At 38.6% G+C, this 20528-nt stretch overlaps 2 protein-coding genes and 1 long non-coding RNA gene across 3 annotated transcripts; all 3 read right to left on the bottom strand.

Annotated features, from left to right (window-relative positions):
• Positions 1-3918: 3918 nt before the first annotated feature.
• On the bottom strand, positions 3919-4772 carry LOC144021877 (uncharacterized). The gene is made up of 3 exons (XR_013284207.1): positions 4643-4772; positions 4448-4546; positions 3919-4353 (listed from the first exon to the last, which is right to left on the bottom strand). It is a non-coding gene; the product is annotated as an uncharacterized LOC144021877 (long non-coding RNA).
• A 1458-nt stretch (positions 4773-6230) lies between these two features.
• On the bottom strand, positions 6231-8497 carry LOC144022351 (cell adhesion molecule CEACAM21-like). Its single transcript, XM_077527081.1, has 3 exons — positions 8372-8497; positions 6605-6928; positions 6231-6514 (listed from the first exon to the last, which is right to left on the bottom strand). Exons 1-3 carry the CDS (start codon positions 8424-8426, stop codon positions 6231-6233), a joined length of 663 nt encoding a protein of 220 aa, XP_077383207.1. The 5' UTR covers positions 8427-8497.
• A 3224-nt stretch (positions 8498-11721) lies between these two features.
• LOC144022719 (cell adhesion molecule CEACAM5-like) lies at positions 11722-20448 on the bottom strand. Its single transcript, XM_077527749.1, has 14 exons — positions 20400-20448; positions 19432-19764; positions 18977-19258; positions 18611-18874; positions 18216-18494; positions 16671-16940; positions 16304-16582; positions 15444-15710; positions 15058-15333; positions 13729-13983; positions 12553-12667; positions 12345-12376; positions 12172-12258; positions 11722-12093 (listed from the first exon to the last, which is right to left on the bottom strand). Coding segments are annotated over exons 1-14 (2790 nt in total). The 3' UTR covers positions 11722-12091.
• Positions 20449-20528: the final 80 nt, after the last annotated feature.

The following is a 20528-nucleotide window of genomic DNA, read 5'->3' as shown; positions in this document are numbered from 1 at the left end:
TTGTCCTTTCCACTTGTGCAACAGCGACACTGTGCGGCCAAGCGGAGAACTTCGTGGCCGGAAGTCAAACCACACGCTGCTGGTGAGAGGGCACTTCATTAGGTACACTTACGATGGATGGATGGATGGATGGATGGATGGATGGATGGATGGATGGATAGATAGACAGATAGACAGATAGATAGATAGATAGATAGATAGATAGATAGATAGATAGAAAAGCCTTTCATCTCCATTTGACGACATTCAACCAACATCCTGTTGAATGACTCTTGGACTTTTGTGAAGTCACCGACTGAGGTTTATTTCGAGCCTCTTCTCACCGGTTGGGCCGCCGTTAAGCTTCCTCGTCCCCCTGAGGGAAAAGCGCCGCTAAATAATTATCTGGCTGGCAAAATGAGCCGCAGGTGTCGAGCGAGCTAATCAGGTCAGTGATGCAAAGCTTTTCATTTGCTTCCAATCAGCTTGTTGCCCCTGCGTGTAAATCGCTGGTGTAAAAAGGCTTGACGGGAAGAACAACTCATGCGGCATTTGGCTCAGTCGGGGATGAGGAGGGGGGGGGGGGACTAAATAAGTCGTGTTACAAGACTATATTTTAGCTTGACTTCATGCAAATGTATTTCTGTTATATTAATCTGCAGTGGCGAGTAGCAACATTCCCCAGGGGCCCCAAGCAAGAAGGGATTGGGCCATTCATAGTAGTGCGCCATTTTAAAATTGCACATCTATATTTTCGATGAATAATCAGACAGAAAACAGGAAAATAAATTACTAATCGCGTGGTCTTTTGTTGTTGTTGTTTGTTTGTTTTTAAGCAATTACTATACATCAGTCGAGAGCCGCTATCCAGCCTGTTTTCCATGTCTGGCTCCTTCAGCGATCATCAGCAAGATTTGCAGAAGCCTGATAACGATCCTGATCATGTGTCAGGTGTGTTAGTCGAGAGAAACATGGAAAACAGGTCATATGTATCCTAACTAAGGCTTTTTTGTTTGTTTTTAAACTCGTAAAACAACTATTTATAGTACAGCAGTGGGGGTTTTTTTTAGATTAAAAAACAAAACAAAAAACAAACGGCCATGTATAGTAAGGTTTTTTTTTGTTTTTTTTTCCCAACACCCATGTATAGTCAGATGTTTTTTGTAATGACTATGTATAGGACCTGCGATTGGTTGGCAACCAGTCCAGGGTGTCCCCCGCCTACTGCCCAGAGCCAGCTGAGATAGGTGCCAGCAGCCCCCGCGACCCTTGTGAGGAATAAGCGGTCAAGAAAATGGATGGATGATGGATATGTATAGGACAGGTTTAAAAAAAAACAAAAAAAAAAAAAAACGGCCATGTATAGTAAGGTGTTTTTTTTTTTTTTTTTTAAGAAAAAAAGACCATGAATAGTAAGGCATTTTTATTTATTTATTTTTTAACAACCATATATAGTCAGGTGTTTTTTTGTAATGACTGTATCGTATGCCTTTTCTTTTTTTGTTTAAAAAAAAAAAACGGCCATGTATAGTAAGGTGTTTTTTTTTTAATGACCATGTATCGTAAGGCTTTTTTTTTTTTTTTAAAGAAAAAAGACAATGAATAGTAAGGCATTTTTTATTTATTTATTTTTTAACAACCATATATAGTCAGGTGTTTTTTTTGTAATGACTGTATAGTATGCCTTTTCTTTTTTTGTTTAAAAAAAAAAACGGCCATGTATAGTAAGGTGTTTTGTTTTTTTAAATGACCATGTATCGTAAGGCTTTTTTTTTTTTTTTTTTTAAGAAAAAAAGACCATGAATAGAAAGGCATTTTTTATTTATTTTTTTAACAACCATCTATAGTCAGGTGTTTTTTTGTAATGACTATGTATAGTAGTATAGTATGCCTTTTCTTTTTTTGTTTAAAAAACAAAACAAAACAAAAAATAAAATAAAAATAAAAAAATAAATAAAAACGGCCATGTATATTAAGGTGTTTTTTTGTTTTTTTTTAATGACCATGTATCTGAGGCTTTTTAAAGAAAAAAAAGACCATGAATAGTAAGGCATTTTTTATTTATTTATTTTTTAACAACCATATATAGTCAGGTGTTTTTTTCTAATGACTGTATGCCTTTTTTTTTTTGTTTAAAAAAAAAACGGCCATGTATAGTCAGATGTTTTTTTTGTAATGACTATGTATAGTACAGCGTTTTGTTTTGTTTTTATTTAAAAAACAAAACAAAACAAAAAAAAGCCATGTATAGTAAGGTGATTTTTTTTTAAATGACCATGTATCGTAAGGCTTTTTTTTTTCTTTAGAAAAAAGATCATGAATAGTCAGGCATATTTTATTTCTTTATTTTTTAACAACCATATATAGTCAGGTGTTTTTTTGTAATTACTATGTATAGTATGCCTTTTCTTTTTTTGTTTAAAAAACAAAATAAATAAATAAATAAATAAATAAAAACGGCCATGTATAGTAAGGTGTTTATTTTATTTTTTTTAAATGACCATGTATCGTAAGGCTTTTTTTTTTCTTAAGAAAAAAAGACCATGAATAGTCAGGCATTATTTATTTATTTATTTTTTAACAACCATATATAGTCAGGTGTTTTTTTTGTAATGACTATGTATAGTATGCCTTTTCTTTTTTTGTTTAAAAATAAAAAATAAAAATAAAATAAAATAAAAAAAAAATAAAAACGTCATTTTTTTTTTTTAAATGACCATGTATGGTAAAGGTTTTTTTTTTTTTTTTTTTTTTAATTCAAAGAAAAAACATGAATAGTAAGGCTTTTTTTTTTTTTTTTAATTCAAAGAAAAAACACCATGAATAGTAAGGCTTTTTTTTTTTTTTTAATTCAAAGAAAAAACACCATGTAAGTTTTTTTTTTTTATTCAAAGAAACCATGAATAGTAAGGCTTTTTAAAATTTATTTATTCTTTAACAACCATGTATAGTCAGGTGTCTTTTATAATGACTATGTATAGTATGCTGTTTATTTTTTTGTTTTTTGAAAAAAAAAAGAAGAAAACAAACAAAAAAAAACGGCCATGTATAGTAAGGTGTTTTTTTTTTTTGGGGGGGGGGGGGGGGGGGGGGGGGGGTTAATGACCATGTATTGTGAGAGGGCGGCACGGTGAAAGACTGGTTAGCACGCCCGCCTCCCAGTTCTGAGGACTCTGGTTCGAGTCCAGGCTCCGCCCTTCCTGGGTGGAGTTTGCATGTTCTCCCCGTGCCCGCGTGGGTCTTCTCCGGGTACTCCGGTCTCCTCCCACATTCCAAAGACATGCATGGCTGGTTAATTGGGCGCTCCGAATTGTCTCTTGATGTGCTTGTGAGTGTGGATGGTTGTTCGTCTCTGTGTGCCCTGCGATTGGCTGGCAACCAGTTCAGGGTGTACCCCGCCTACTGCCCATAGCCAGCTGAGATAGTCGCCAGCACCCCCCGCGACCCTTGTGAGGAATAAGCGGTGAAGAAAATGAATGGATGGATGTATCGTGAGGCTTTTTTTTTTTTTTTTTTTTTTTTTTAAGAAAAAAAAAAAAAGACCATGAATAGTAAGTTTTTATTTTTTAACAACCATTTATAGTCAGGTGTTTTTTGTAATGACTGTATAGGACAGGTTTAAAAAAAATAAATAAAAAAAAATAAAAAAAAACACCCATGTATAGTAAGGTGATTTACAGTACAGCGTTTTTTTTGTGTGTTTTTTTAAAATGACCATGTATTGTAAGGCTTTTTTTTTTTTTTTTTTTTAAGAAAAAGACCAGTCAGGCATTTTTTATTTATTTATTTATTTTAACAACCATGTATAGTCAGGTGTTTTTTGTAGTGACTATGTATAGTATGGCATTTAAAAAAAAAAAAAAAAAAAATGTTCATGTATAGAAAGGCGTTTTTTTTTTTTTTTAATCTATCCAGATGTGCTGTGGTTTGTGTTGTTGACCAACACTTTTCCCAACGCATGTCGTTCCAATGACAGCTCACCTGCAAGCTCTGGAGAAGCCTGATAACAAATCCTCACCTGCTTTGGAATATGGAGACATGGAAAACGGCCTGGATAGTGTACCCTGAGGACTGACTTCACTTGACTTGACTTGGCTTGGGTTCAAAAGTTGTGGGGGGGGAAAAAATAAAGTCCTCCACGTGGAAATTAGTGGTTTGGGTGCAGTACCACATGTCCCCAGTAGATGGCGCACTCCCTTGAAGGGTGACGTTTCAGGTTAGTATATTTGGCGATAGTCTCGTTTGTTATTGTTCAATAATGTGTTAAAACAATAAGCGTGCATCATTAATTGTGTCTCCATGGCAACGCTTGTCACAAAGTCTTTTTAATAAGGCTCCGCCGTCATCAGAGAATGTGAATCTTTGCATAGACCTCTGAGAGAAGAAAAAACAAATCAACATCAATAAAGGTGAAATTTGAAAAGTGCTCATGTTAAATTGGCCGGACGATTAACGGGTCAGCCGATACCTGGTCATCTTCGAGTACGTTACATGAACCACCTGAGGCTCGTCACGCTCACCATCACCAGCGCTGAAAACGACCAGCGTGGGGCGACGACGCAGGACGCTTCGAGACGTCAGCAAGGCAGCAAACAAATTGGGAAAACGTCAAGGAACAAGATTTCATATTTTCGACAAAAAGTGGATCCAGGTGCATTGGTACCTCTCAGGTAAAGAACGGTGGACTCCACCCGCCGGGTCACCGCATTTCTGGCCGTGCATGTGTAGTTGCCTTCGCTTCGCTCGTCCAGGCGCCGGACCACGTACGACGAGCCGTTGACGCTGGTGCCGTTGAAGTCCCAGCCGAACTCGGCCGGAGGGAACGAATACGCCGAGCACCGCAGCGTCACCATGCGGCCCGGCGGGGCCGCTGAAGGGCCCTCGATGGATACGTTCTGCGGCCCGACTGCGCAAAGTCAGAAGAACAACTCCTATCGTCTATGCCAGGGATTGGCAAGCTTAAAATGTTTAGGCTCGGGTTTCAAATTGGTGTTTTGAACTAGGGTTGGGGTTTCAAAATGGCCTTTTCAAATTCGGCTTTTTAAACCTGGTTTTGGGTTTCAAATTAGAGTTTTAAATTCCGGACTACAATTTCAATTTAGGGTTAAGGTTTCAAAGTAGGGCTTTTACATTGGGGTTATGGTTGCATAGTAGGGATTTAAATCCAAGATAAGGTTTTCAATTCAGGTTATGATTTAAAATTAAGGTTGCAAACTACCAAAGTAGGGTAAATTAGGGTTAGGGGTTTAAATTCAAATTTCAAACTAGATATACGGTTTCAATAACGGTTTTAGTTTTTTATTGGGATTATGTTTGCAAAGTAGGGATTGAAACTAGGATTAGGCTTCCAAAATAAGGTTTTAAACTCAGGTTATGCTTTTAAAATGAACTAATTTGCTCCCAAAAATGCATAAATACATTTTATATAAATATTACCATGCTCCCAAAGACGTATTTATACGTTGTTTTTTTTGTTTTTTTGTTTTTTTTTTTAAGCTAGAGCATACAGTAGCCTACGATACAGCCTCTGAACATAAGAGAATGGTAATGGCAAAGGTAGTTATTACAAAAACGGCCACCAGGTGGCAGCAGAGTATAAGAGATCAACCAGGGCAATGTTGCAACAAAGCTGTTTTCCCTACAGTTTTTGATAAAATTGTGAACAATGATGAAACTTAGCAATATTCTCTAATGCTAATTGCTACAAAACGTAAACATACAATATTCTTTTTTTTCCTGATGAAAGATGAGAGTCTTTGTCCTGTACTCCAAAAAGCGTTTATATGTTTGTTTTTTTATGCTAGCGCATAAAGGAGGCTTCTGACATGAAGAAGTCACTTAAAAAGCAATGGTAGTTATTACAAAAAACGACCATCAGGTGGCAGCAGAGTATAAGAGATCAGCCAGGGCCATGTTGCAACAAGAAAATAATGATGAAACTTAGCTATATACTAATGCTAACTGCTCTAAAATGGAAACAGATACAAATATACGTTTTTTCCTGATGAAAGAAGAGACTCGAATCTTTCTTTTGGTAGGTTCCATGTTTTTATAGCAATAGAACACAATATTCTGTGGGCCTTGCGAAATCAGTCAAAATCCAGTAAAACAGCCGGAAGCAAAGGGGGTTGCTACAGTCAAAATGGCTGCCAGTCAATGAGTTAAGGTTGCAAACTACCAACTCGGGTTAGGGTTTCAAAATAGGGTTTGAAACTAGAAATTATGAAAATGGTGCACGAGGAGGTCGGACGTTACTCACAGTTGACGGTGAGGTTGAATTCCGCCGTGAGGTTGCTGACGGGGTTGCTGACCCGACAGCGGTAGACGCCGCCGTCATAGCTGCGAACGGGTTCGATGGAGACGGTCACGTTGTCCGCCGACAAGCTGACGGTGGGGCCAGCGAGGACGGGGAGGCCGTCCTTGGTCCACATTCGGTTGCTGACGGTGCCCGAGGCCTCGCACGTCACGCTGGCCGAGTGCTGGTCTTCGATCAGGACGCTGGTGGGACCTCGCACCATCACGCCTGACACCGGCACTAGAGCGGAACACACCAACTGATGTTTTTAGGGCGGTTGAAACCAACGGAAATATCGTTTTTTTTCTGCGTAACATCGAACCCACCCACCGTAAACATGGAGCAGGATCTTGCCCTGTTTCAGACTGTCCCCCTGCGGGATGACGGTGAGCACGTACTCGCCGCTGTCGCCCACCGTCAGCCTGCTGAGCTGCAGGCCGCCGGTGGTCCGGTCCAGGCTGATCCGATAGGCGTAACCGTCGCCGGGCAGGTCCTCGTCAACGGTGGAGGTGATCACGTTGGCGCCTTTGAAGGACCAGCTGACGGAGAGGAAGGGGCGCTCCGGAGGCCGCAGGGTGGTTTCGAAGGTCACGCTGCCCGACACGGCGCCGCTCAACGGGCCCGGCGGGAGCACGTTCTGGGCCGTGCCCAAACCTGAAACAAACAAGTACCGATACTTAAATAAACACACAAAAAAATACCCTCCAAAATCCAAAACTATTATAACCTGCATACACCCTGAAAATGCATTTCCCTTCGCTGTTTTAGAGTGCCTCGTTGTTGGCTGCGGGTGCGCATGTGTCACAGAAGATTTTAAATTTTGACAGGGTTGATAACGATTCTCTTCTCCGGGATGCGTCAAATAGAAGATAAAACGTTTTGTTTCTTTTTACTTTTACAAAACACACATTTATTTTTAAATTCAATCTAAAATCTAAAATATCTTTGCACAAAAAAGGTTTCCTTAAATAAAAATTAAAAATAGGTGTCCAACACTGCTGTTAATTAAAAATAAATAAATAAATAAAAAATAGTGATTTGGTGCCATATATAAGTGGCTATAAACATTCAATCATATTTTTTTTTCCACTTTTCGGTTTCACATTACAGAAGTGTTCTGTATTTACTTTTAAAAATAATCAACTTTGTTTTTTTTCTGAGTAATTTATTGTTGGTCTTTGTTTTGTTTTTGTTTTTTTTTCCAAATATAGCCTATAGATATATTTTAGCTTCTGAGTTGTTCTTATTCTGTTTTTCAATGTATTTTTTTTTTGTTTTGTTTTTCTTTTTAGTATTTTGTTCCCCTATTTTTTTCTGCGGAAAAAAAAAAATCCTGAATAAATCACCCTAGAAAAAATACCGATATGGAATAATTAATTTCTCTCTCTTTTTTGGAATATTTTCTATTTTTCTGAAAAAAAGTCAAATTTTTCAGAATAATTCTTTCCCTCACAAAAATATTCTGAAAAGCAGAAGAAAAATCATAAAATTGAAAAAAAAAAAATTTTTGAAAAAAAAATTGCTAACAAAAACTTAAGATTTTGTTCCCCTATTTTTTCTGTGGGAAAAAAAAATCCTGAATAAATCCCCTCGAAAAAAATAGCTATATGGAATAATTAATTTCTCTCTCTTTTTTTAAATATTTTCTATTTTTCTGACTGAAAAAAGTAAAATTCGTCTGAATAATTCATTCCCCCACAAAAATATTCTGAAAAGCAGAAGAAAAAAAACTAAAATTAGAGATTAAAAAAAAAAAAAAAAAAAAATTGAAAAAGAAATTACTTACAAAAAAACCTGGGTTAGGTTTAGGTTTTTTTTTGTTTGTTTTTTTCAGGTGAATACAGTCCAATACACTCTAATACCAAATGATTAGTGCAGACTTTACTCTCTCTTTACGTCTTTTTAATTTTATTTTTTGAGCATATTGAAGGTTGAAAACTGTCTATTTTAACAAAGTGAGAAGAAAGTACAGGAATCATTTTACCTAAAAAAAAAAAAAATCTACTTCAGTGCAATAATAAATTATTTGAACTTGTAGTTTGTTAGTTCCCAAAACTGCAAATAAGGAGGAAGGCTTTTGCATCAAGCGACGCGTACCTGCTAGAAGCAAGACGAGAACGACGACGGCGACCCACAGCAGCCTGACGTCCATGACCGCTCGTCAAGTCCCAAACAGGACGATCCGCTCTCTTCTTGCTCTTTTATGCGCGGCAAGCTCGCCCTTCTCACAAAAACAGACGACACCATTTAGTGGGGAGTGGAAATGCACGACATGTCAAACAACACACACACATTAATGGCAAGCACATTCCACTATGGAGTTCGCATGTGTTTTCTCTGGGCTTCCTCTCACGTTCCTGATTGACTGGCGACCAATCGGTATACAAAAGACACCTGGGATAGATTCCAAACATACGTTAGGTACATTGAAGAACGTCTTCAGGCGTGAACATGAGTGCGAATGGTTGCTGCTTGTTTAAATTACACGGGCTCTGCAAATCTGTAACTGACCGGCGACCAATCATGGGTGTATCCCACTCTTCTTGTCGAAAGACTCCTGGGATACATTCCGCATGTGCATGATAGGTTCATTGGAGACATGAAATAGTCAACAGGTGTGGATGGTTGTTGGTTATCTACCTGTGACTTGCAACTGACTGGCGACCAGTCCAGGGCGCAGCTGTTCTAAAAGAAATACAACCCAACAAACCTGCTCTAAAAACTAATTCAAACTACCGGTAAATGACTTAAAAAAAGAAAAAAAAGAAAGAAAAAAAACAAGTTAAAAAGAAATAAAAACCATTATAATAAAAAACAATACTAAAACTAACAAAAAAAAAAAAACTTTTCGAAAAAACAAAAAATTATATACAAACCAACAAACCTGCTCTAAAAAATTACCGGCAAATGACTTAAAAAAAAAAAAAACATTAAAACAAAATAAAAAAAAAACATAATAAATAAAACTAATACTAAAACTAACAAAAACCAAAACAAATACTTTAAAAAAACAACAACAAATAAATAAAAACCAACAAACCTGCTCTAAAAACAAATTCAAACTAACAGTAAATGACTTTTTTTTTTTTTTAAGTTAAAACGAAATAAAAAACCAAATTTTAAAAAACTAATGCTAAAACTAAGAAAAACCAAAACAAATACTTTTTGGAAAAACAAAAAAAATAAATAAAAAAACAACAAACCTGCTTTAAAAACAAATTCAAACCAAATGACTAAATAAAAAATTAAAACAAAATAAAAACCATGAATGAAAAACTCCCAAACGATTCTAACCCTGCCTGACACATTGTTTTGTGTGTTTTTAGTCAACGACTACGAGATGACGCGTTTCATTCAGTAACTTTGCGAGTGTTTGCGCATCCTTTTTTACGAGCTTCTTAGTGAATGTTTTCGTGTTTGACCGGCAGCAGTCATCCGTTTGGTTTCGTTCCTTGACTGAAGGACGATCAAAAGACGTGATGGAGACACTCAAGGAAGGAATTTCAGGTGGTCGTAAATGTGTGGTTGAAACTGCGCTCAAAGATGACACACGTTGCGTTTTTACAAGTCTGGCTAACAATGCGCCGTTGTTCGCGGTCCTCAAGCTCAAATGCAAAATGACTCAACAGTTTCAGGGTCGCACCTGCTTCAATTAAGTGATTTTGTCATAAAAGGATTTTTATTTGCATTAGGCCGTCTAAGTCATTGCTGTGCTAACTCGACAGATCTTTTTAGGGGGTCTCTTTGCGATTGAAATCGTACAAATTTTGTATTGAAAGTCAGAAAATAAATCCCCAGCAGCTTTTTGAGTGAAAACCGGTGGTCTTGTCTATTATGACAGGACACACACACACACACACACAAAAAAGTCTCGGATTCATGCTCGAAATTTACAAGGTAGTCAGACTTTTTGGGCAAATTCCAGGACTTGTACTTTGGCTGACTTCTACTAGGCCAGTGATTTGAACAGTGTGGCACGCAAGCTCCCTCTGGTGGTACACAAAGAATTAGTGAATTAAATGCTCAAAATGTGCATATTAGTGGAATAAACTTTTCTTTTATTCTACCTCAGTACATTTGTTAAATGCAGATTAATTGTATTTACATAATGTGTACAATGAATTTCAAACTTCTTTTTTTTTTGGTAATTTTTTTGGGTTAGCAAAGGGCTCAGTTACTTTTCTCTAACGTCTATAAACTGAAACGAACCGTCAACTTTCCTCACAAAATATGAGGCATGAATATTAGGGAGGCGTTTATTTGTCTTGGTTGACGCATTTCTGAGAGTCGTGAAAACAGTAGCCAGGCTGTTATAGATTGTTAATACATGTATTGCTTTATTTACTAAAGACATAAATAAATAAATAAATATATATAAATTATGAAAGAGTCAACATTAGATTAAAATGTAAAAACAAACACATTAAGTGAATGATAATTTCATTTAAAAAAAATAGACATCAGATTTCATTTGTGGTTATTTATATTTTTATAATGTAATTATTGGAATAAATTTAGTTGTTTTTTTTTTCATTTGTGATGTGTTGTTTATTATTAGAGATTATGACAACATTCTATGTGATTTTGACGGATCGTGACGAAAATAAGAATTTATTTTATCTGCTTGAACCCAGAAGTTTAATTATTGATGCGTGTCGAAATATCAGTTTAATATTAATGTAACACAGCGATAAGACCCGAACCGACGACGGGGTCAGAGTATCCTCTCGTTAATATGGTGGAGTCATGCTGATGTGGCGGCCAGACAAGACGAGCTTGCGGGGCGGCCGTCTTGTTATCAATCGCAGACAAAGTCCGTTTATTTGCGCACAACTAGCCTCGTAAAAATATTCAACATTCTGACCTCAGTGACGCCGCTCTGCATATTATTTACCACCAAAAAAAAACAAAAACAAAACAAAAAACTTTCAGGATTTTTTTACACTGTCACGATTTATAAAACCAAAACAAATTTTCCACTATCTGTGAATAAAACCTGCAAACCAAGCTAATAAAAAGAAAAATCATATCAATAGCACCACTTCTTTATGCGCTTTAAAGATAAAGAACGGTTTGAACATGCAACCTAATCAATTTTTTACTGTCCACTTGTCTTTATTGTCTGATTAAAAGGCAACTCGCGTACTGTGATATAGAGGTGAAGATAAAGTGTAAGCAATAACCTGTGCAAATATGATATACATAATCTATACACGCTTCAAAATGAAGACACATGACAGTATCATTTTATTGCCAACTCGATATCAGCGATTAGATGAGATTCTCAACGTACAATAATTTTCAGGTAATACAAGTTGAATATATTCACAAATATCTACATAAAAAAGAAAGTATTGTGTCAAAATATTTTACATTTTTGTACACACTCTTGCAAAAAAAAGTAATGATATCATAAATGCCTCCCTGTGTCGTATAATTTCCTTATTGTAATCGACTTTGGGGAAAACACGAAAGGATCTATTTTCATGATAAATCCTGAAAATCACTTTCCGGCGGATCTGCAAGAGGCAAGTCGGTCTAAGCCGCTGTGGGCGTGGTCACAGCCAACTTCAATCATGGCCAATCAAAGCGTCTGATTTTATTCCCTTTAAAAGTGGAGCGGTAGAAGACGTGCTGTTTATCCTGCGTCAGTGGTAAATGCGGTCTGAGGAGGCATAAAATTGAGATTGACGAAGACGTTCCTCCTGCTGTGGCGGCCTACCTAGCTTAGCGGACAATGAGTGGTTGAGTATAAATAATAATTACACAAAAAAAAAAAAAAAGTTCTGATATGTGGAGGACTGTGTACTCCTCATTTCCTGCAGAAAGCAAAAAAATCTGTTATAAAAGAAATTTCTAATCAATGTTTGCATTGCTGACAAAATTGTTGAACTTACATTCTAAGGCAGACGCCGAACGGTCGTTCGGCGCTCTAGTTGAGATCTTGTACATGTCCGAGTGATTCACTCGCACACTTTTTCTCCCTAATGGAAATGCAAACAGTTTTGTTGGATTGGTGTTTCGAGAAAAAAATTAATAAAAAATCACAAAATTAGATATGAATACTAACCTCTTTTCAGCGTTGGGTATATTCTACTGTGTCTGTAAGGTAAAACAAATTTCAAATGTTTTTTTTTTTCTTTTTGTAAGAAATAAAAAGTAAGGTCTCCGCACTCATTTATTTATTTTTTTGTCTGTCTCCAGTCTTGAGTCTTGATATCTGATCCAAAATCAAGTCATCAAGTCTCTGTTATGCGCAATAATATGAGGATATTCACCTTTTCCTTCTTTTCAGACCAAACGCGATCAACCCGATCGCGACGGCGATGATGATTAAGCACACGGCCGTGACGGCTGCAGCGATCCCGATGGATGCCCAGCAGTCGGACATGTCTGGGGAACAAAAAAAAATATAAAAAATTAAAATGGCCGCTTGTTAGTCATAATAATTACGCCTTAGACACAATTCTCAATTCATGAGAACAGTGTTTTTTACACAACCTCATAAAATGCTTACAATAAATACTAAATAGTAAAATCATGCAAAAGACTCTCAAAGTACTACCATGTTTCCACATTTATTGTACTTGTATGCTAAATAAAACTGAACTTTGAACTGAAACTGAACGTTGTTACTAATAAAGCTGCATTTGGGCAAATATACTGCTGATACGTAGCCATTGTTGATAATAACCTAACCTGCTTGCATAAATAGCTACGTAAATAGCATCATAGAGCAGAAACTGTGTTTTTAGGCATCCCATGTTTTCTTTTGTCTGTTAGTCACATTAATTCTTTTGACAGCCAAAAACGTTTAAGAACAATTAGTAAAATCACGATGTATGTCACCACAAAAGTTAAATGACGTTAACTATGTTTTGTTTTGTTTTTTTGTTTTTAATCAATGGGCAGTGCAACGTCTAAGTGCAGCGCTGCCTGGTCAATGGGTTGTGGAATCAAAAACACCCACTAACTATGGCCAGCAGATGGCAGCATTGTGTCTCTTTTCAATGGCCTGCCGGTGTATGAAATTACAATGCAACATGCCGGAATCTGATGAAATCGAACGTTTTCAAGGATGACGAGAATGATCAAAGCCTTTGTCACATTAAACCTAATTCACAAACCGTCACTTAACGAAAAATATTCGTGTCAAATTCACTGTTGTGGAGAAAATGTATCTTTCCACAAAAAGCTTTTCTCCTTATGTTTTCAATTTTCGCTCAATGTCACTCAAATTACCTATTTTCAAATGGTGAGTACTGAAGAATGGAATAAGGTAGAAACATTTTTTTTTGATAATGTGTGGCAGTAAAAGAGTTAAAATGAACAAATGTGAAAAAAAACAAGCAGGTGTAACATTTTTTTCCATGCCCATGGTTAATTACCACACATACAAATTCAATTTCCGACGATGCCAAAAGGAACTGAACTTGGTTTGTGCGTTTACGTACCCGACACGGCTAACTGGTGGCTTCCTGTCGCGCTCTGCCCCGTGACGGCATTGCGGGCGGTGCAGACGTACTCGCCGGCGTGCCGATGCTGGCTTGAAGCGATGACGTACGCGGCCGCGCGCACGCCGGTGGGGTTTCCGTTAAAAAGCCAGGAGAATCTCGCCGTCGGCACGGACGAGGCGGAGCAGAGGAGCGTCGCGTGTCGGCCCACGTAAACCGAGTCGGGGCCCTCGATGGTCAGGCTGTCCGGCCCATCTGTCCAGCAACAGATTATCATGATTATTATTAAGAGTCGTTTTGCCAATAGAAGAAAATGAACAGCTAACCTGTGGTCATCTATAATTAAAGGGATACTTGACTCATTGAGCCATTTTCAGTAGTAAAAAGTTAATATTTTGTTTATATTTAATGTGGTAACTTCATTATTTTTCGTGTATAATTAATACTTTTAAAAAGTAATTTTTCTACTCGCTGTCGACTGATGATGACATCACCTGTGCTGAGGAAGTATCATGGCTCAGTTTACTTTCCAAATTCAGAAAACAGGTGAGCCATGATTGGTCGTTACCTACTTCCTCAGCACAGGTGATGTCATCATCAGTCGACAGCAAGTAGAAAAATTACTTTTTAAAAGTATTAATTATACACGAAAAAGAATGAAGTTACCACATTAAATATAAACAAAATATTAACTTTTTACTACTGAAAATTGTTCAATGAGTCAAGTATCCGTTTAAAGAGAATATACTTGTATAATCACAATGAGCAGCAAAATTAATTTTACTGTCAAATGCAACATAAAACAATAAAAATTTGTGTATTCAAAACAACCACATAGCTTAGTGTTTCAGTCTACTAGCTTAATGCTAATGCTATATAGCATCTATGTCACGGTGCCATAACACATGTAGAAAGATGACATAACAGTACTGACATTCATATTCTTTATCCTCTGCGATGATCAACTAAAATCAGTGCCGTACTGATGATGTGAGAGGAGTTGAGTTTCAATGTCTGTGCATACCTGTCCCCTGGTGGCCAATGTGGGCACACCAGAAGGAGCAGCACAATGACCATTTTAATTGATGTAATGCAGCAAAAACAGTTGAATTATTTTTAACGCTAATTTTGCTTATTAAAGTACACATAACAACAAGTTGTGTTGTTTGGGGGGGAAATGCTGGAATGGTGAATAGAATTTCAATGTATGTCAATGAGAAAAGGCGATTCAAAGCTGCACTGTATATTTTTATGCAACATTTTGTAAATGTAAAATGTGTCGGCTCAGTAAAGGTTTCAAAAAAAAAACTTGAGTTGAGTCAAACTCACACTGAACGAAAAGATGCAGCGGGCGGCTGAGTTGCCCACTGACGCCGTTGGACACGTTGCAGCTGAACGGGCCCTGGTCGTAGCGCGTCACGTTGACGACGGTGAGCGTGGCGCCTCCGTCGGTGAGACGGACTCGATGACCGGCCGTCACCGCCGAGCTGCCGTTCAGCCACAGGAAGGAAAGCGCGGATCCAGAGGACGAGCAGGACATGGTGGCGGAGCCGAACTCAAACATGACTGTGAGGTTCGAGCTGAGGGTCACGTCGGAAACCGGAGCTGTGGATTGATGTCGAAAGCAAAGCTTGCGTATTAATACCGAAGCATAAGAAAATAGTTTTCCATTCATCCATGTTGAAAGACTCCTGATCTGGTATATCGCGACTTACACTGTACAAAGATGGCCGACGGCTGTGTCGTTTGATATTTCGCAGTTTTGCTGTTCAAGGCCCGGCAGCTGTAGTTGCCGCTCTGGTTCTCCCGAACGTTCACCAGATTGAGCGCCGGTCCTGAACGGGACAACAAGACTCCATTGAGGAACCACCGAAACAGGGCAGGAGGTCTGCATGCGGCCGAGCATGACAGGCTGATGTTGGATCCTTTTTCAAAGTATTCCCCTGGCGGAAATAGCCTTAAATCAACGCTTTCTGGTCCATCTGTGGCAAAATACAAAAAGAAAACAACTCATTAACTCATTCAAACGCAAAAACGTATAAATACGTGTTTTAATACTTTCTCCTGCACTCCCAAAAACGTGTTTATACGTTTTTGTTTTTTATACTAGACTCTAGTATAAAAAACAAAAACGTATAAATCTATCTCTATGCTCTAGCAGCTAGAGCATAGAGAAGGCTTTGATACAGCTTCCGACATGAAGAAGTCGCTTAAAAAGCAATGGTAGTTACTACAAAAAAATGACCATCAGGTGGCAGCAGAGTATACGAGAGCAGCCAGGGCCATTTTGCAATAAGCTCTTTTTTTCCTTTTTTTTGTTGGAAAAAACTCTAATCCTCACAATTCTAATTAGATTTGTGAATAATGATGAAACTTAGCTATATTCTAATGCTATCTGCTGCAAAATGCAAACAAATACAAATGTACTCCCCCCCCCAGATAATAGAAGATAGTATTTCTTTTGGTAGGTTCCACGTTTTTATAGCTATGGTGCACCTTGCAAAATCAGTCAAAATCCAGTAAAATGGCTGCGAGCGAATGAGTTAATAGCACCAACATTTTTGTTTTGACTCACAGCTGACGGCGAGTTTGAGCGGCGGGCTGGTGGCGTTGCTGAAGTTATTGAAGACGTGGCACGTGTAGGGACCCTCGTCGTAGCGGCTCACGTTCAGGACGGTGAGGACGGCGCCTTTGCCGTCGATCTGGACTCGATCGCCGGCCGCCAGCTCGGAGCTGCCGTTCCGCCAGACAAACGAGGGGAACGATCCGGCCGAGGAGCAGGAGAGCCTGACCCAGTTGGTGAGCTCTTCCACGTCCGTGCTGCTGGCACTGATCACCACCTTGGAGATTTCGGCTAAAAACCGGAGAAACAAAAATATTTGAGCAAGAGAACCAGCACTCGCCTCAAATTTAAATTCACAGTGTAATTTGATCCAACTTACATCTTTTCACGGAAACAGCGACGGGCTCCGATGTTACATTCCTCCCGGTTTTGTCATTAAGGACCTGACAGCTGTAGTTTCCACTGTGATGCAAATGCATATTCACCAGCTTGAGCTGCGGCCCAGCGTGGGACAAGCGGTCTCCGTTTCGGAACCAGCGGAATTGCGGCGGGGGGCCCGAGGCCACCGAGCAGATGAGGTCGACGTCGGAACCTTCGTCGTAACTTTCTTGGGACGGCGAGCTCGTCAGTTTCATATTCTCGGGTCCAACTGTTGTGGGGGAAAAAGATAATAATCACTCATCATGATCAATGTTGGAAAGGCGACCTTATTTCTATAGTGCCAATTCACAAGTTTTCACAAGGCACTTTATACACTGAGCAGGTCAAGAACCAAACTGGAACATCAATATAACTCCACCACCCGAAAATCGTGCCCAATCGCTAATTTAATAGGTTTAAAAATAGCGAATGTATGAGACTGTCATTGGTTAAATTGGTAGCAAACATCAGCAGCCTCATTCGTCCACATCAAGTCGAAATCCTGACCAAAAAAAAGGTTTAAAATACTCTAGTTCCCAAAAGCAAATAACTTTTTTTTTTTGGTCATTTTCCCCAAACTCTTTTTCAAAGGTCTTAGAGCCATGAGTGATGCAATAAATATAACGCTGATCTGACAAAATAGCTTAATAGTGCACAAGTTACCTTCATGGCTGATCACATCCTTCTACACTGAGGTATTTGTTTTTAACAAACACGTACATACTCAAACTATCTAAACTATTCTCTGATTATTGCGTAAAAAAATATTGCTTTATTTTACCTTTGAGGGTTTGCAACTTACACAAATATATGTGCATTTAAGAAAAGTGCATGTTCTATTTTTCATTCATTTTTTTTCTTCATTAGTTTTTTTTCCCATTTTAATGATATATTATTAAATATAATAACTTAGTGTACATTATAATGATATAGGTAATAGGGGGTAGGACTAGATATGTTCTTGTACTTCCTACTTCCTTTGAACATGTAAATTCTGACTAAAAATTCTTTTCCTTCTTAACTTTTATTTTCTTTCTTTTACTTACATATTTTGTATTGCATTTATATGTTCAATAAACCAAAAACCAAACCAACCAAAAACATCCAGCCTTTCAATCAAGAGGCAAAATAATGGTGACTGACTGACCGCAGAGAAAGGGAAGTGGTGGCGGAGTTTAAGAACACTTATAGAATTGTTCTCAAGCTATTTTCAACACTTTCATTGGTTAATAATGCGTACAAATAACAGACGATGTGGGAACACACTGATAGTATTGATTTGTGAAAACCAGGAAATTGACCATATTTGGACATATGATGCTTGTGCCTGACAGCAATGATATATACGAAAGAAAACTGCCTTAAAGGAAGAAGCCTCAGAACCCAGACTTGGTGGGGCAAATGAAGTGAGCAAATGATAAGAGCGGGGTTTGATAACCCGGAGAAGAACAATAGGCACAACAACATTAAGAGTCCCAGGATGACATTAAGATTTGCGACTCACAGTAAACAGACAGGACCACCGGATCACTGGTGCCGTTGCTGATCACGTTTGACACGTGACACCGAAACGGTCCCAGATCGTAGCGGGTCACGTTGACGACGGTGAGCTTGGCGCCGCCCTCCGTGAGCTGAACTCTCTCGCTTTCTGTAACCTCAGAACTGCCGTTCAGCCAGCGGAAGGAGGGCGATGTCCCAGTTGAGGAACAGGACAGAGTGACGGGTCCACTGTATTCCAACATTTCTGTGCTGTTAGTCTTCACCTCCACCTTGGAAACCGGTGCTGTTGACAAAAGAGATTCGATTTAGGCGTTAGGGTTTCTTTTTCAGAATTTATTAACGTGCAAACTAAAAAAAAATGTACTGTAACCAAGGCAACACGTTTTGTGTTACACATACCCAATATAGTGATAGTCGAGCGGCGATTTTTGGACTTCATTGTTTTGTTGTTGAAGGCCTGACAGCGGTAGGTCCCGCTCTGACTGTCGAGAACGTTGCGCAGTCTGAGCTCCGGTTCAGAAGCAGCCAACGGGTCTCCATTCAAGGACCACTGGAACACTGCGGGAGGTCTCGATCCAACAGAACAGGACAGGTCGATGTCGGAGCCTTCCAAGTAGTATTCCAGTGACGGCCATGTGGTCAAACGGATGTTTTCGGGGCCGTCTGCAGATCGCGGGACATGCGAAGAAAAAAAAAAAAAAAACAGGTTCGAAGAAGGTTATCGACGGTGATGGAAAGCAACACGGGTAATCTCGACGAGCTCACAGCTGATGTAGAGGTCGACCGGGTCGCTGGTGCCATTACTGATCACGTTGAACACGTGACACCTGAACGGTCCCTGGTCGTAACGGGTCACGCGGGTTAAGGTGAGCTTGGAGCCCCCCTCGGTGATCTTCACCCTGCCGCCGGCCGTGATCTCGGCGCTGCCGTTCAGCCAGCGGAAGGACAATCTGGAACCGGATGTGAGGGCACAGGACATTGACACTGGATTGTTGGACTCCAACAGGTCTGTGCCGCTTGGAATTAAAACCACGCCGGAGATTGGTTCTATGAATGGAAGAAGAAATGTAAAAATTGTGGTGATTTAAATCTTTTATTTTTGTATTTTTTATATCACAAAAAACGAACATGCAAAGAGAGGGGTGTGTACACTTAAAAAAAAAAAAATCTATCATAAACTAATATCCGTTTATACAGCACCATATTGTATATTATCATACCATATACGTCCAGTTTACAGTTCCCTCTCTGCTGAGCTTCGGCATTCGGTATGATTGTGACCGTGAATTCTCCAGCGTCTCTCAGGCTCACGTTCCTGAGCTCCAGCGATCCCGTGTGAGGGAAGAGGGTGATCCTGTCCTGATATTGTGGCAGTGTCGTGTTGGGGCTGGTGGAGGCTATGATATTCGTCACGACGCCATGGATATCCTTAACGCTCCATGTGATAACCAGGAACGGTGTCGTGGGCGGAGTCACTGTCGTGCTGAACGTCACCGTTTCGCCAGCAATTGCCAGCAGGCTGTCGGGCAGCACGCCAGCCGCATGGCTTGAGCCTGAGAGGAAATACAGCAATACACAATAAATATAATAAACAATAAATGTCTACATTGTTTCAAACAATACTACTAATAATTATAATGATGTATTAATATTTCCCAACAATCTAATATTGTACAGTACTCTAGACTAGTATTAGTAAAACGTAAAATACTGCACAATCATCCAGTTACAACAAATATTTAAAATCCAAACAATAAGACTGTAACGACGATGATGACAATAATCTAATTAATAATTCATAACTAATTATTTGAATAGAAATGCAGGACAACATAAATTAGAATACATTCATTATAATGAATTAATATTTCAAAATACAGAACATTATTTATCTGATCACCGCAAACATTTCAATTAAAATGATAACATTAAAATGTATTCAGAATGTAATCTTAAATTTCATCAAAATATGTAAAATGGGACACGAATAATACAAATGTATTAATATGAGAACATGCATGAATAATTTCATAATGTTTAACATTTTAAATGGTCAAACATGACACTGTATACTGTATACATATTATAAAAAGATGAACAATTGGAATATATGTCGCTTCTTATTACTTTATATAAAATGCTGGTTTCTTAAACATAAACAAATTGTGTTTGTTTATTTACAGCTTACCTGAAAGTGCTCCCAGGATCATCAGCAGCAGCACGGATATCATCGTCATTTCTGCACGCTCCAAACATCAATAAGCGATTCCAGAGAGGAGGCGCAGTTAATACGCCAGTTAGAGGGGAGGAGCATCAA

The sequence above is a fragment of the Festucalex cinctus genome, chromosome 7 (genome assembly GCF_051991245.1).
Source record: "Festucalex cinctus isolate MCC-2025b chromosome 7, RoL_Fcin_1.0, whole genome shotgun sequence".
Taxonomy (NCBI): Eukaryota; Metazoa; Chordata; class Actinopteri; order Syngnathiformes; family Syngnathidae; genus Festucalex; species Festucalex cinctus.
The sequence above is the reverse complement of the archived record's forward strand: the minus strand, read 5'-3'. Positions and strand labels throughout refer to the sequence as shown.